The sequence below is a fragment of the Anabrus simplex genome, chromosome 5 (genome assembly GCF_040414725.1).
Source record: "Anabrus simplex isolate iqAnaSimp1 chromosome 5, ASM4041472v1, whole genome shotgun sequence".
Classification (NCBI taxonomy): Eukaryota; Metazoa; Arthropoda; class Insecta; order Orthoptera; family Tettigoniidae; genus Anabrus; species Anabrus simplex.
This window is the reverse complement of record NC_090269.1, coordinates 201,601,024-201,615,294: the sequence shown is the minus strand read 5'-3', so window position 1 is coordinate 201,615,294 and position 14,271 is coordinate 201,601,024. Positions and strand designations below refer to the sequence as shown.

General features: G+C 38.7%; 1 protein-coding gene across 1 annotated transcript in view; it reads left to right on the top strand.

Moving 5' to 3' along the window:
* Positions 1-14,271, top strand: part of LOC136873913 (uncharacterized) — a 210,435-nt gene that overhangs the window by 110,857 nt on the left and 85,307 nt on the right. The window contains exon 4 of the mRNA XM_067147250.2: positions 2,228-2,503. Within this exon, the coding sequence (XP_067003351.2) occupies positions 2,228-2,503 (276 nt within the window). The remainder of the gene's footprint in view (positions 1-2,227; positions 2,504-14,271) is intronic.

Here is a 14,271-nt window from a genome sequence, read left to right as displayed (position 1 = left end):
TTAAATTTAATTGTGAACTCAGTTCAATACGGAATATTATGAAATTCTTATCTTTAAAAGAAAACCAGAGTACTCACAGGGAAACCTGTCCTGCCTCCACTTTGTCCAGCACAAATCTCACATGGAGTGACTGGGATTTGAACCACGGAACCCAACGGTCAGTAGCCGGCGTGCTGTTGTTTGAGCCACGGAGACACGCAAACTTTAATTTACAAAATGAAAAAAATATAAATTTTTTATTAGGATATTTTGGCATTTTGGTGGTTTTCATTTTTCATCTCTTTAGCGCTTCTAACAGCCGGCACTTCAACATTCGAGTCATTATCACCATCAAAATTTTCTGCTTTGCTGTCACTTTTCTCGGATCCACCACATTTACTACCATTACTGACACTAAATACTTCTTAGAAATCTGAAATTTGACTCACTTTGATCATTACTTCTGTTCAGAATATCCGATACATCACCGCTAGCTGATAGTCTTCTATATGCCATGCTACTCGTCTACTACGTTCCGTGCTACTCATGTACTCATCTTTGATAGTGACAAACACAACGGGGAGTAACTTTTCAAGATCGATTATAATGCTAACTGTTTGAGATAATCAAATGCAATTATTACCATTGCGAGAAAGAGCTATTCTTCCTCTTTCTGAGGGTATAATATGCCAGTTCCTTCTCTTAATGAATGTCTGAAATATGCGCTCAAATATACTAGTGCTGGGCTCCACAGCTGCGAGCTGTCAACGTATGTCTTTTCTTGGTTGATTGTAATGCAAACTGTGTGAGGTAATCAAACATAATTACTATTGCGAAAAAGAGTAACTTCTTGTTTCCGTCGGTATGTAATATGTCAGTGTCATCTCTCGGTTAACGTCTGAAATATGTGCGCAAACCTACATGTGCTCGGCTCCGCGGATGTGAGCCGTCAAACTACGCTACATCCTGCAAACAATTGCATGGCTGAGAGCCAACAGTTTATGCCAGTTAACGGAAGAAGAAAAATCGCATTTGGTTGTTTCAACAAGATTGCACCCCTGATCATACAGCAGAATATTTCCTTCTTACAATCTCGGAAGTGTTTGCAGGCAGAGTGATCGGTGCTGATCTATTTCCCCCTCGCTCTCCAGATATAACAGTGTGTGATTTTTACTTGCGGACTAAACTGAAAGAAAAAGTGTATTGAACAAATCTTCACACATTGGAGGAACTGAAAGAAAACATTACAAATGAAATCGTAAACATCACAGTGGCAGAACTCACTCGCATCAGTCAGAATGTGGTTACCAGATACAGTGGCTGTATAACCCAGGAAGGACAACACTTTCAGCATCTTTTATAAGCTAAGATTTCATAAAAGATTGTATACACCCTGGCCGTTCGTGACATAAGGTCGGCTAAGGCAGCTGCCATAGCGCTGAGTACTAACACCGTGCATTTAGTCTGAGTTTATATGAGAGACGCTGTCCGACTCGTTGGCTGAACGGTCAGCGTACTGGCCTTCGGTTCAGAGGGTCCCGGGTTCGATTCCCGGCCGGGTCGGGAATTTTAACCTTAATTGGTTAATTCCAACGGCCCGTGGGCTGGGTGTATGTGTTGTCTTCATCACCATTTCATCCTCATCACGACGCGCAGGTCGCCTACAGGAGTCAAATAGAAAGACCTGCACCTGGCGAGCCGAACCCATCCTGGGATATCCCAGCACTAAAAGCCATACGACATTTCATTTCAGAGACGCTGTAGACTCCAATATTCACATTATTTTCTTTGCCTCTGATAACTGACTTTTGTTGGTTACGTATGTCATCCCATTCGGGTCAGTGAAATTCCATCTTCTGTTGCACAAGGAAGGGAATGACTACTGCGCTGCCCCAATGAACACCTTATGAGAACACTCGGTGCAATGCAGCTGTGGACGTTGTGCTAGTTTTGTGTGATAGCTTGAAGTTAAGCATGGTCCCACTAAACGATTACATACAGTATATATGAACATCCTTCACCCCACAAAGCGTGACATCGTCTTCTTTGTATTAAATTTTTTATTATACCGGGAACCGAATCTGGGTCCCTGAGGATGGCAGCTGATAGCGTTAACCATTACACTACGGAGTACAAATCTAAGAAAGCATAAATGTAATTAACTTTCATAATATATTTAGGATAACTTTTTATTATTAATATTATTGATTTTTCTTGGTATTGGCTATGAATTGCTTTATATTTTCAGTCCCACTTAGCATCTCTGTTGAAGGCTGCTGAAGATCTTCGAATAAAAGGTTTGGCTGAAGTGTCGTGGAGGTCAGATGGACAGGCAAATCAACAACAAGAGGAATCTGTGAACTGCTCGGATTCACGTGTCTCACAAACTCCTGTGGAGACAAATAATGATTCAGAGCCTGAACCACCTCTCAAGAGAAGAAGGGGGCGTCCTCCAATGGATTCAAATTTCAATCCTAAAGTTACAAGTATATCAGGTGCTGTGGGAACCGAAGATGCATTTACAGTAAGTATATTTACATATTTTTGTGGGGGAAATGTTGGAACCTGCCCTTAACTTATTATCATGTTGAATGATCATTTTTTCCAGGAGACAGAGCTTAAGAAGAGTTTGTACATAATGACAAGTATTTATGGTTTCCCCAGGTTCAAGAAATTCAACCAGAATGCTCCCCTCTACTTCCTAGAAGATACTGCCCATAACTTTCCTGGCAGACTGCACTGTCTTTGTCTTCTCTTTTCTTGTCAGAAAATTTTAAAGGGCCCATTCCATGCTCTATTTTGTTTCCGGTTCATAATGGTAAAACTAGCTTTCATCAACTATCACAATACTCAATAAGAAAACATCTCCATTGCAATATCTCCAAATGTGTAGACTGACGGTTATTCTCTGATTTTTGTAGTTGGTAAATGTGGGTCCTAGCTATTACAAACTTTTCAACAATCTAAGTTTGAAATCCTTTCCTGTGCTGCACTATATCCTGCAAGTTTTGCTGCAGTTGTGTTCAGTGACACACCTGTCTTCTTTTAACAATTTTGTCACCTCCTTTGATGTTGCATTCAGTGAAGGCAGTTCAGAGGGTGATCATTACAAGGCTGATACCGGATGGTCATGTTTCGCTTTTCTCCTAACACTGCTAGCACCCATTCACATGTCACCATGTCTATGGTGAATCCCAGCAGTTAGATATTCCTTCATTAATTAATAATTCAGTGTGAGCACGTTAACAAAACTAAAAATCGCTGTCGGCCATTTTGTAACAACTTCCTCTGCTTGTGTGATGGAAGTTAATGGTGTCACAATACCTTGAAGTGTTGTATAGAATCTGTAGATTGTGATGGTGCACTTGATTATCCTACATTCATGGTACTCTTAATTTTAGTACGCCCCTCATATATTTGAAACAACTGCTTGGCCTGTTTATATGAAATTTGGGAACCTGTACACCTATGCTTTTCTTTATTCTTTTATTTAGAAGATAAATTTGCAGTGGTAAGAGGAAACGTATTTTTCATAGAGCTATTCTTAGTCGTCACTCTCTGCTCACATTCTGTTTGGATCAACCTCTGGAATTTGTAAAGAACCTCATCTTATTCTTGCATATTACAAAGAACCCCTGAAATAATCTGCAGAATGAAACTACTCTTTGCAGAACTGAACTGTATGGTCAAATGGATAACTTTATTTTCTTGAAAATATAAATGCTCATTTTTATGGCTAAAAGTTATAAATTATTCTGTGTTTATTTGTGATAGATTCTGTACTTGGTATAGAAAACTTGGAGGGGAAAATGTAGTCAAGTATACTTTCGCTATTTCCAGCAGATATATACACACAATCTGATCAAAAGTATCCAGGCACCTACTGCAAACTGAAGGCAGAGTTTGTTGGTAACATACTCTGTTAATGGTTGACATTAATGTGATGTTACCGAGCTCGATAGCTGCAGTCACTTAAGTGCGGCCGGTATCCAGTAATCGGGAGATAGTGGGTTCGAGCCCCACTGTCGGCAGCCCTGCAGATGGTTTTCCGTGGTTTCCCATTTTCACACCAGGCAAATGCTGGGGCTGTACCTTAATTAAGGCCACGGCCGCTTCCTTCCAATTCCTAGGCCTTTCCTATCCCATCGTCGCCACAAGACATATCTGTGTCGGTGCGACGTAAAGCAAAAAAAAAGTAATAAAAAAAAAAATTGTGATGTTGGCCTGCCGTTGGTCTTTATCACAACCCTGATTCTGTTGGAGAGACTCTCTACCAAGTGTTGGAATGTTTCCATGGAAATGGCATCCTATTCTTTCTAAAGATCCATACCCAGAGAACGTGTAGATGTTGCGTGGTGGGGTCTGGAATAAAGTCTCCGTTCTAACTCATAACTAGAGACGGGAATTTGCCTATTTCATTCCTGTGTTCAGAAACCTAGGCTTTTGAGATAAAAATCCGCTTTAGGGTCCTTTAAGCTAGATTTCATTGGTTTTATTGTGCCTATAAATGCCTATTTCAGGGGTTTGTGCCTATTTGGAGTATAATTGCCTATTTGATGCCTTTTGAATCTATTTTAAAGAAGCTGATTTTCTCCCAGTGCATTTTACAGTATTGTAACTGATGTGCTCAACAATATTACCTTCTCATTTCTCAAGACCTGTTCACCCCACGAACATAAATGGGAATTCTTGGAAGTCACCAGAAATAGTTCTTGGGAAATTTTCATCAGGAGAAACAAGGGACAATTTGACCTCGAAGCCTTCAACCCCTCCAACCTTCTAAGACATCGAGAACCAATCAACGTCGAACCCTTATACTTCCTCCTCGATCTGAACTGTTGTGTGCGTACGTTTTATCTTCAGAACGTGTTGTGATCCATTGTGAAGAAGTGCGCCTGTGGCGATGCCCAAAGAAAAATCACCGGGCGAGTTGGCTGTGCGCTTAGGGGCGCGCAGCTGTGAGCTTGCATCTGGGAGATAGTGGGTTGAACCCCATTGTCGGCAGCTCTGAAGATGGTTTTCCGTGGTTTGTCATTTTTACACCAGGCAAATGCTGGGGCTGTACCTTAAGGCCACGTTCGCTTCCTTCCCACTCCTAGCCCTTTCCTATCCCATCGTCGCCATACTACCTGTCTGTGTCGGCGTGACGTAAAAAATTGTAATTGCAAAGAAAAATCGTGGAAGTCTTACTGGTTGAAGCGGTGGATCACAGGGGACCCCAATTTCACTACAGATGGGAAGGTAGTCCTCTGCCAAGCGTGCTGTAAGGAGTTAAGTTCGTTTGTTCCTTTTATGTTTTTGTGGCTGAACTACGATCACATTTCATTGTAGCATTTACAGGCCTATTAATTTACGTATTGTGGAAAGTTGTTTTGTTGCAATGGTGTATTAATCGTGAACTTTCAATAATTTATACTGCCAAAATTTAAATAATCATTTAATTACTGAACGAGGAGTTGAGAGCGCTGGTGGTCTCTTGTTTCGATTACAATGCGGTCGTGAAAATTCAATATTCAAAAATCGGTATTTTGAACTCTTGATTCCATTACCGTGAAAATAGAGATTTACAACTGAAGTATTTTCTTTCTTTCTTTCTTTCTTAATCTGTTTACCCTCCAGGGTAGGTTTTCCCCTCGGACTCAGCGAAGGATCCCACCTCTACCGTCTCAAGGGCAGTGCCCTGGAGTGTGAGACTTTGGGTCGGGGATACAACTGGGGAGGAGGACTAGTACCCTGCCCAGACACCCTCACCTTGTATGCTGAACAGGGGGCTTGTGAAGGCATGGGAAGATTGATAGGGACAGACAAAGAAGATGGAAGGATGTGGCCGGAAGGTACCATCCCGGCATTTTCCTGGAGAAGTGGGAAACCACTTCGAGGATGGCTGAGGTGGGAATCGAATCCACCTCTACTCAGTTGACCTCCCAAGGTTGAGTGGACCCCGTTCCAGCCCTCGTGCCACTTTTCAAATTTCGCGCAGAGCCGGGAATTGAACCCGGGCCTCCGTGGGTGGCGGCTAATCACGCTATCTACAACATCACAGAAGCGGACTACAACTGAAATGTAATTTTAAAAAATCGTGAGTAACTTTCACCAGCACTATGTGCAGGCTCTAGTGAACTCTACGAGATGGCACGGCTCGGATGATGTCAGCGTGTTTAGCAAGGCTACAAAGATTATCTTTACAAGATCAGGTCAGTGAAAAGACCGTTGGTCTGGATTGGTGAGGTCCGGTTAGTAACCCTTGTGCAGGGGAGGGGCAAGCAGAGATAGTCCGGGGTGCGTAAGCTCTAGCATCCCATCTAGAGTCTTGCTAAATTGTGACAGAAAGTAAGTTTATGGGCGCACGCCACGACAATTTCAAATCGCACGGTTTTCTAATTTTCGACAAGGGTGGCGGCCTTGTGGGCACACCTGATGCAGGATCTATTACAGGCAACAGAAAATAGTCTTCATGACAGCTGACCCGGCTGACCAAAGGCGGCGAATAGCAACATATAAAATGTTCACAAATCTGAGATTTATAGTGCCTCCATTTTAATTCTATGTAAGTAAGAATACTGCTAGGGGCAGCTTGGGGAGTTTCTGGCAAGCATATAAGAAGGATCTTTTCTCCACGCTATTCAGGTATTGTTTCACGTCATTTTTATTATAATTTCACCTGGTGAACTCGACAGGAAACTGCCAGATGGAAGGCTTTTCCGGCGTTTGCTCTATTAACCAGCGTTTCGTTTTAGGTCTGACACTAGACTCTTCAGAGTGGGATGTGTCAGAGTGGGATGCTCTATTGGTGGAAAAGAATCTAATTCCCTCCATGGGAACTTAGAATTTCCATTAGGAAACTGCCAGATTAAAACAACATTTTTGAGGACATGTTTCCATGTAAATTACACATTCTCTTGTTCCTACTTTAAAGTTTTGTACTTCTAGAAACATCACCTGTAATAGTATTTCTCTTTTTTTAATGAAACAAATGCATGTTTATACTGTCTGACTCGTTGGCTGAATGGTCAGCGTACTGGCCTTCGGTTCACGGGGTCGCGGGAATATTTATTGTATTTATTTATATTTATTATATTATTATATTTATATTTATTTATATTTATTGTATTTATTGTATATTTATTGAATTAGGAGGATACTCTCATTTTTCACCTTTTTTAAAGTGAAAACCGTCAATACGGAATGATTCTAATATCTTGTAATGGTTCGATTCGCGGCCGGGGCAGGGATTTTAACCATAATTGGTTAATTCCAATGGCTCTGAAGGTGGGTGTGTGTGGCGTTTTCTGCATTAGAAATTATCCTAGGTAGGGCCCTCATTTTCACAGACATGTAAGTCGCCTAATAGGCCGTCTACGAAAAAAGACCCGCACCAGGCCTCTCTGGAGGCCATACGCCATTATTATGTGTATAATAAGCATTATTGCCAATTAGCCCAGCTGTATAAATATAAGAACATTGAAATTTAAGTCAGTTTTATTATTTTTTAGATCAAATGTGAAAAGATACCATATAGATCAACATAGAAATACTGTGATGTATTTGACACAAGTACAGAGGGCGTTGTCATCGTAGCTTTTCTACCAGTCCACTGTGAACAGCGACCAACAACAATTTTCTATAGACCTGTGCACTGCAATATCGCCCTACATAAACTGGAGCATCTTCAAACTTCAACAAGCAGCCGGGAGCAATCACTGAGTTGGAGATGAGTGGTTTTCCCCAGCTGGAGTCATTTAGGGTTGTGGAAGAAGTCAGGAGAAGTTTTGACCGAACCTCTGGGAAGGTAGCCGCTGTCAGCAAAAAGATCCATAAGGGTCCTGAAGCAGACTTCATGATGGAAAGTGACGATAAAAGTAGCCAGGGTGCTACGAGGTGAGGTAGATGAAGCGGTTGAACTAAAACCAGATGAAGTGGCTTCATTGAAGTTTTGTCCAATCACTTCCTGTGATGTTGAGAGATTTCTCTCAGTACAAAACATTCTGCCCGACAGGAGAACGAGATTGTTACCGGAAAACATTGAAACGTTGCTTATTGTAAATTCCTTTTATAGTAATTGAGCGTGTTGTTAAATCATGCCTATTTTGAACGTTAGTGCCTATTTACATGCCTATTTTGGCTAATTTAAGAGCCTATATGCCTGCCTATTTTAACTGTTTTTAGTGCCTATAATTCTCGTCTACTCATAACACAGGTGCTCTGTTGGGTTTAAGCCAGGACTTGGGTGGGCCCATTTGACTTAGAGAGTCTGCTTTGACTTGGTAGTACTTAGATAGTTTGTGAAGTGAAAGATGTGGTTAAGGTCTACTACAGGGAATATATAAGCTGCAAAGTTGGAGATCAATGAAATAAAAGTACGTGTAGAAACAATTCTGATGGGACAGCTGGGAGGATATGTCTACCCCTAATCATGTTTCCTGATACAGGGTCGGAGATGAGGTGAGATGAAATTAAACGGCTTTTTTTTAAACGTTCAGATGCCCTTCAGTTGAGGAGCTAATGAAGTTGAAGTGAATAATGGTGAATGAAATTGGGTAAGATGGTGGAAGGAATCGGCTGTGGCCTTTGAATAAGAACTGTCCTGGCGTTTCACTGTTAGTGAAAATGGGAAAAACAGCTGGAGTGTTATGTTTCTTGTATATATTAGTCAACTTATATAGTTTTTATCTGTTCCCTCTTACTTAACTCTTTCAGTGCTAGGCTGCAGTTGTAGCCTCTGTGCTGGGTTTTCTCCCCCAAGAATATGCATTTATTGAAAAATTGCTTTACTGGTTTTTTAACTGGCATTTCAAGATAATCAATTGAATTAAGCATATATTTACAATGATGATGATCAGAAACTGTTAAGACCTTCTGAACCAGTGCAGAAGTGAACAAACACAGAAAGACATCTATTTCGGGAGAATCATCATGTAATATATTGTATACAACACCTGAATTGCGTGAATAGAAAGTGTGAAGTATTGGAGTAAACTGTCCAGCAATCCAAGAAAATTTTGTCTTTTTCTTTCTGTTTTACTGGGGGAGGTAGATTCTTTTTATCTTGGTCTTTCTCACTAATATGATAAAGAGTTTGAGGGATGTTTCATCATTCAACACAATGTAAAATATTTGAAATTTATTAAGCGAAGACCGCTTTCGATCCAAGATCTTTCTTAAACTGCCAAATGTTTCATGTCGTGTACATAATTTGTCATTATGTTTTACAACAACCTATTGATACATATTGAGGCAATTGCCATTGTGTATATAATTTTGGTTTGAAACAAAGAATGGAGTCCAGCAAGGAAGTTGCACTTATCCTCGGGGAATTATTTTTCTGCATCATATTGGGCGATCAGTCAAATGCTCCGGCTATTTCCCCTATTATGTCTGTCATGTCTTTGGATCGAATGAACAAATCAGTGCAATAAATATATGATGCTAAAATGTCGGCAGCTATCCAAGTTTGCATACGCCGAGTAAAGTTTAACTTATTATGTCAAAATCATTTCAACCGACGTAGTAATTCCATCTCTTCGACTCATTGCAATCGTCAAAATATTCTCTAAGTTGCTACGCGACACCTCTCAGGGATTTTTTATTACGCATCACCAACAAAAAGAATATATATATATTTTACGTAGGGTTCAACCGGGAACCCATTTCTTCATACTTAAGATTCATCCACAAATTATTTGTCCGGCAATGTCAATTCTCAATTACTGTCTAAAAATCAGTCTTTCAATAGTACGTTAATCATGCAAGTTCAACCTAAACTTATATGCTAAATTAAATAATTTATCCTCAATAATATCCTTTTTTTATAAATTTGAATTTTATTCATGATCATGAATTAATAGAAGAAAAGAGAAAAAGAAAAAAAAAATATATAACTTTCTATAACAAATATTTATCATGCTTTCCTTCAAATATTATATCGCCTCTTTAAAAATAATTCGATCATTCTTCCTTCAGAATAAATATCTTAATCGCCTCATGAAAAACAAAGAAAAGTTTGCCTACTTTCATAAATTGTAGCTGTTAAATGAATTAAATTAGTTAATCAAATCAGATGATTGAATAAATGAAAGCAGTTACATGCATTGAATAAATTAGATAAATCAAACAAAATAAACTTGATTTCAATTCTGAATACACTTATTTTCAGTTCCAATATCAATTTCATCTTCATGTATCTTGTAAAAAAAAATATTTATAACATCGGCAATGTCAGCCAGGTTCCAAAGCAATAGCTCTATTCAGCTATATTATCTTCCATCAAAAAAAAAAAAAAAAAAATCAGTCGTGCCGCACATATCAAATAATGTTAATGGTTAGTAACAAGTCACAATTACTACCAACAACTTTCAGATATGGATACACCCTTTCATATATCATTTGGAAATATCATATCATCACGCCATACTCAAATTCACATGTATCTCAACGAATACTCATATCTATATTATCCACAACATATTTCTCATAACCTTATCTACCAATCACTTTCCCCGCGGCATAACATTTCAACATACCACACTGAAACTATGACGTTGCATAATTGGGTTAGTTTTCAAATCACCAAATATTTGCGTTACTATGAAAAAAATAAATACATATTTGAATAACGTGAGCTCATATTTACTCTCATGTAATTGTGGTGAATTGGCAACCAAGTCTTAATAACACGTAAACTATTATCTTCTTTCTGTTTTACGGTTAAAGTTTACCGTATTAAATACGTCGTTTCATTTTAGCACGAGAAGAAAATCACCTTAAATCTCTGCATATATGATTGTAAACATTCCTACGTATTGGCATTGATTATACATTATTGAAGAATACCTACGTCCACACGTATCAATGAACCACATTAAACTCTTTGCGAAGATATTGCCGATTGGAATTTTCTCTCGAAGATATGAATAACAACTTTCGCACTACAAATTCACAGCTTAATTTATATATTACTTCTAACATTTCTAACTACTACCAATAAAAGAATATCGGAACTTAGCTGTCATTTGCCAATGTTACTAGACTGGACTAGGTTTCCATGTGATCATCCATGGCATGCGGGCTGGCACTGGACATCTACTGCGTCATGATTATGCACTGGAATATATGTTCGGGATAGTAGGCTCGGGGTAGCAGCATCGGCAGGGCGGCTTCTGTCAGGTTGTCAGATCCATCTCTAGTTTAGCTCCTCATGATGACGGCGATGAGTACATGCGACAGAATATTGAACATTGTCATTAGGATCAGGGACATAGTCTTCTGCAATATATTATTCAGGATCTAATTCGTAACTTTTTCTACAAGTAATCCAAATCAGAACTTCAACGATAGAATCTAGTGACAAGACTTGAAGAATACAATTTAGTCAGCTCTCAATTTCACTGTCGTTAATATCTTCAGTGTATATATTATTATCTCGTTTAATGCAATACGCAAAGTTTGAATTGGAGTTACGGCCACCAACGAAGTGTTTAAACTTCTTCTCTCTTGATTTTAATTATTTAATCTGTTGGGTAAAATGCTAGATTTTGGTGTGATCCTTTAAGATTCGCTTGAAGTACTAATTCTTTAGCTTAATCTTCCTCCTTCTGTATACGACGGTTTCTTCTGCGTAGAAAATCTCGTCCCGTTGCAGTGAAAATTTTTATTGTCCAACTCGATTTTTTAACACCCAAAAGCATTCTATTCTTTTTTTTATCACAGCCGCAAGGATTCTGCCGGTCTGCACGTCTAACTCCCGAAACCATGGGCTGTCTGCATCGCCAAATTAGCATTTTTCTCCGACATGTTACGGCTTCTTTGACTTTCTGCACCCGTATTTTATTATTTTGATAACCACGGTCCCTTTGATTCATTGTGTCCGTATATCTTTTTTTAATGTATAGCCCAACCAAGTGAATCTTCTTGCGTGCAGGGCAAATTCTAACGCCATATGACCACGTTTATCTCGTTATCAGGTCGATAAAAACGGTACAAAGTTATCTTTTACCACTCTTATTTAAAGTATAATGGGGGAAGTTTTTAAAGTGGTTAAGAAAGATTCAACAACAAATTCCCTGGTTTTTACTGATGATTTAATGGTATGGGGTGAGATGGGAGCAGAAGTACAAGCTAGATAGGATGTTTAGAATGAAGCTTTTACAACTATAGGTCTTAAAATCGGCACTACCAAGACAATTGGCTTGGTGATAAGTAGAAACTCTCCAACTGTTGATTTAAGAAATGGAGATAAGATATTGTAGACAACTTCCAGTACACTGTGTTCTGTTGTCAGACAATACCATACAACAAGAGATTAGCAACGGAATACAGAAAGCTTCCAAATTCTATCATGCTGTACGTCAAATGCTTTGGGCTGAAACATTTCTATTAGTTTCCAAGATCAGCTTGTACGAAATATATATGGTACTGTGGCATATCAACAACCAAAGAAGGGGGCAATCAACTCCGCAACCCAGGTCTTCACTTTCTGGCACAACCACCAAAGAGATAAGAGGCACCTCCCAGCGCGAAATCACGCCAACTATTGAGGGAAGGCCTCGATAAAAAACAAACACAGGATAGGGAAGCGATGGAATCTGGGCAAAACCAATAGGTCGATGACCATAACAGAGGGTGGAAGGAGTTAAAGGATAGAGCAATTCACTACAATAACACTCACCGTCACACTTAAGGGCCAAATTTTAATACTATTTAAGAAAAACAATAAGTAGGGTGGGTGGTCCAATATAAATATATAAATCAAATTGAAATCAATTGAATAATTTAAAAAATTAATGACAAGGCTCATTTTCAAGAGGACTACCACACCAAGCATGGTCACCAAGCAGAATGTGTACAACCTCAACCAATTAATAAGGTACAATAAGATGTTCTAAAAGAAATAAACTTGAGTTGACATTTAAATTTGAACCCCATAGCAAATACTGTTCGAGCACGGAACCTTTGTTTTTTAGTATTTAATGAGTACTCTTGTAATTTTTAATCTTAGGTACACCTTTCTGGGTACAAAAACCCCTTTTGATTTATCCATTTACAATTTACTTTGTTATAAAACAATTAAAAGCCAACAGACCCAACTACCATTAATAATTACATGGTTTGAGATACCTCTGTGAACACGGAAGCGTTTTAAATGAAACCATCTATCCGCATCCCCAAACAGAACGATAATGTCATGAGTAACATAAGGGTATGCTAAAATTTAAATAAGAAAAGAGCCCACGTCGAAAATAAATTAAAGTTTAAAAGAAAACAATCATAAGGTAACAATAATATAAAAGAAATAAACACTCATCCCGTGACCCAGTTCACCACAACAAGGAGCGTCAGAACATCTCAAGTATTGTTACAACACTGACCTACGCCACGACAATGCGCGCTAATCAAAACCACAACAATGCAATAAAATGGAGGGCAGCTTCAGAAACAGTAACCATAAATCGAAATTTAAAGGAAGAAAAAAATTAATAATAATAATAATAATAATAATCATAGCTGCAAATGAAGTTGAATTATTAAAAGAAAATGGAATAAAATTCAACCCAACGCACATTTCAGTATTCACTTGGGTGTGAAATTTACAAACGTTACATTAATTTAAAAATTCAGATGCCTTCCTAACTATACAAACAGACTACACACAATTTCACTTGTCACAACTCCTGCTAAAAGAGCAGATCATTTGAAACCACATGCTAACAGTTACCAACTGCGGTTCAAGTCACATAGAAGTACTTCTTTTCAATTGAAAATTTTTTACTCGCCTAAATATAACATAATTGGTTGGGCATATTTACATTTTGTTGAATTAGATAATTTCAACCACAAAAAGAACTTCAGTTCATATGGCTTAACATGGTCTGAAGGCGAATGTATCTTCAGTCCAAAAAAAAAATTAATATTGCATGCCGAGCCGACATATTGGATGCGTATAGCAGCAACTTGAACGAAGTGACACCGTACAGTCTGGCTGTGATAATTTGTATAACATATAAAGTTGGGCTTACCAAGGTGCTGACTGTTTCACAATGGAAAAAAAAACTTCACAACTTACAATGGTGGTGACATTATTTCCATGTATTACAGCATGCTCTGATGGCAAAGAGAACAGTGACATAAAACTTGACTTTTGAAAGAAAAACTGTACACAAATAATCTTCTTTTAACCACCCACCACTAAAAGTAATTAGATTCTTAGCCGAAATCACACGTTAGGGTGGTTTGAAGATACACACAGACCGTTTACTGGCCATAGTAACAAGAGTCCACAGCACGGACGTGTTGTCG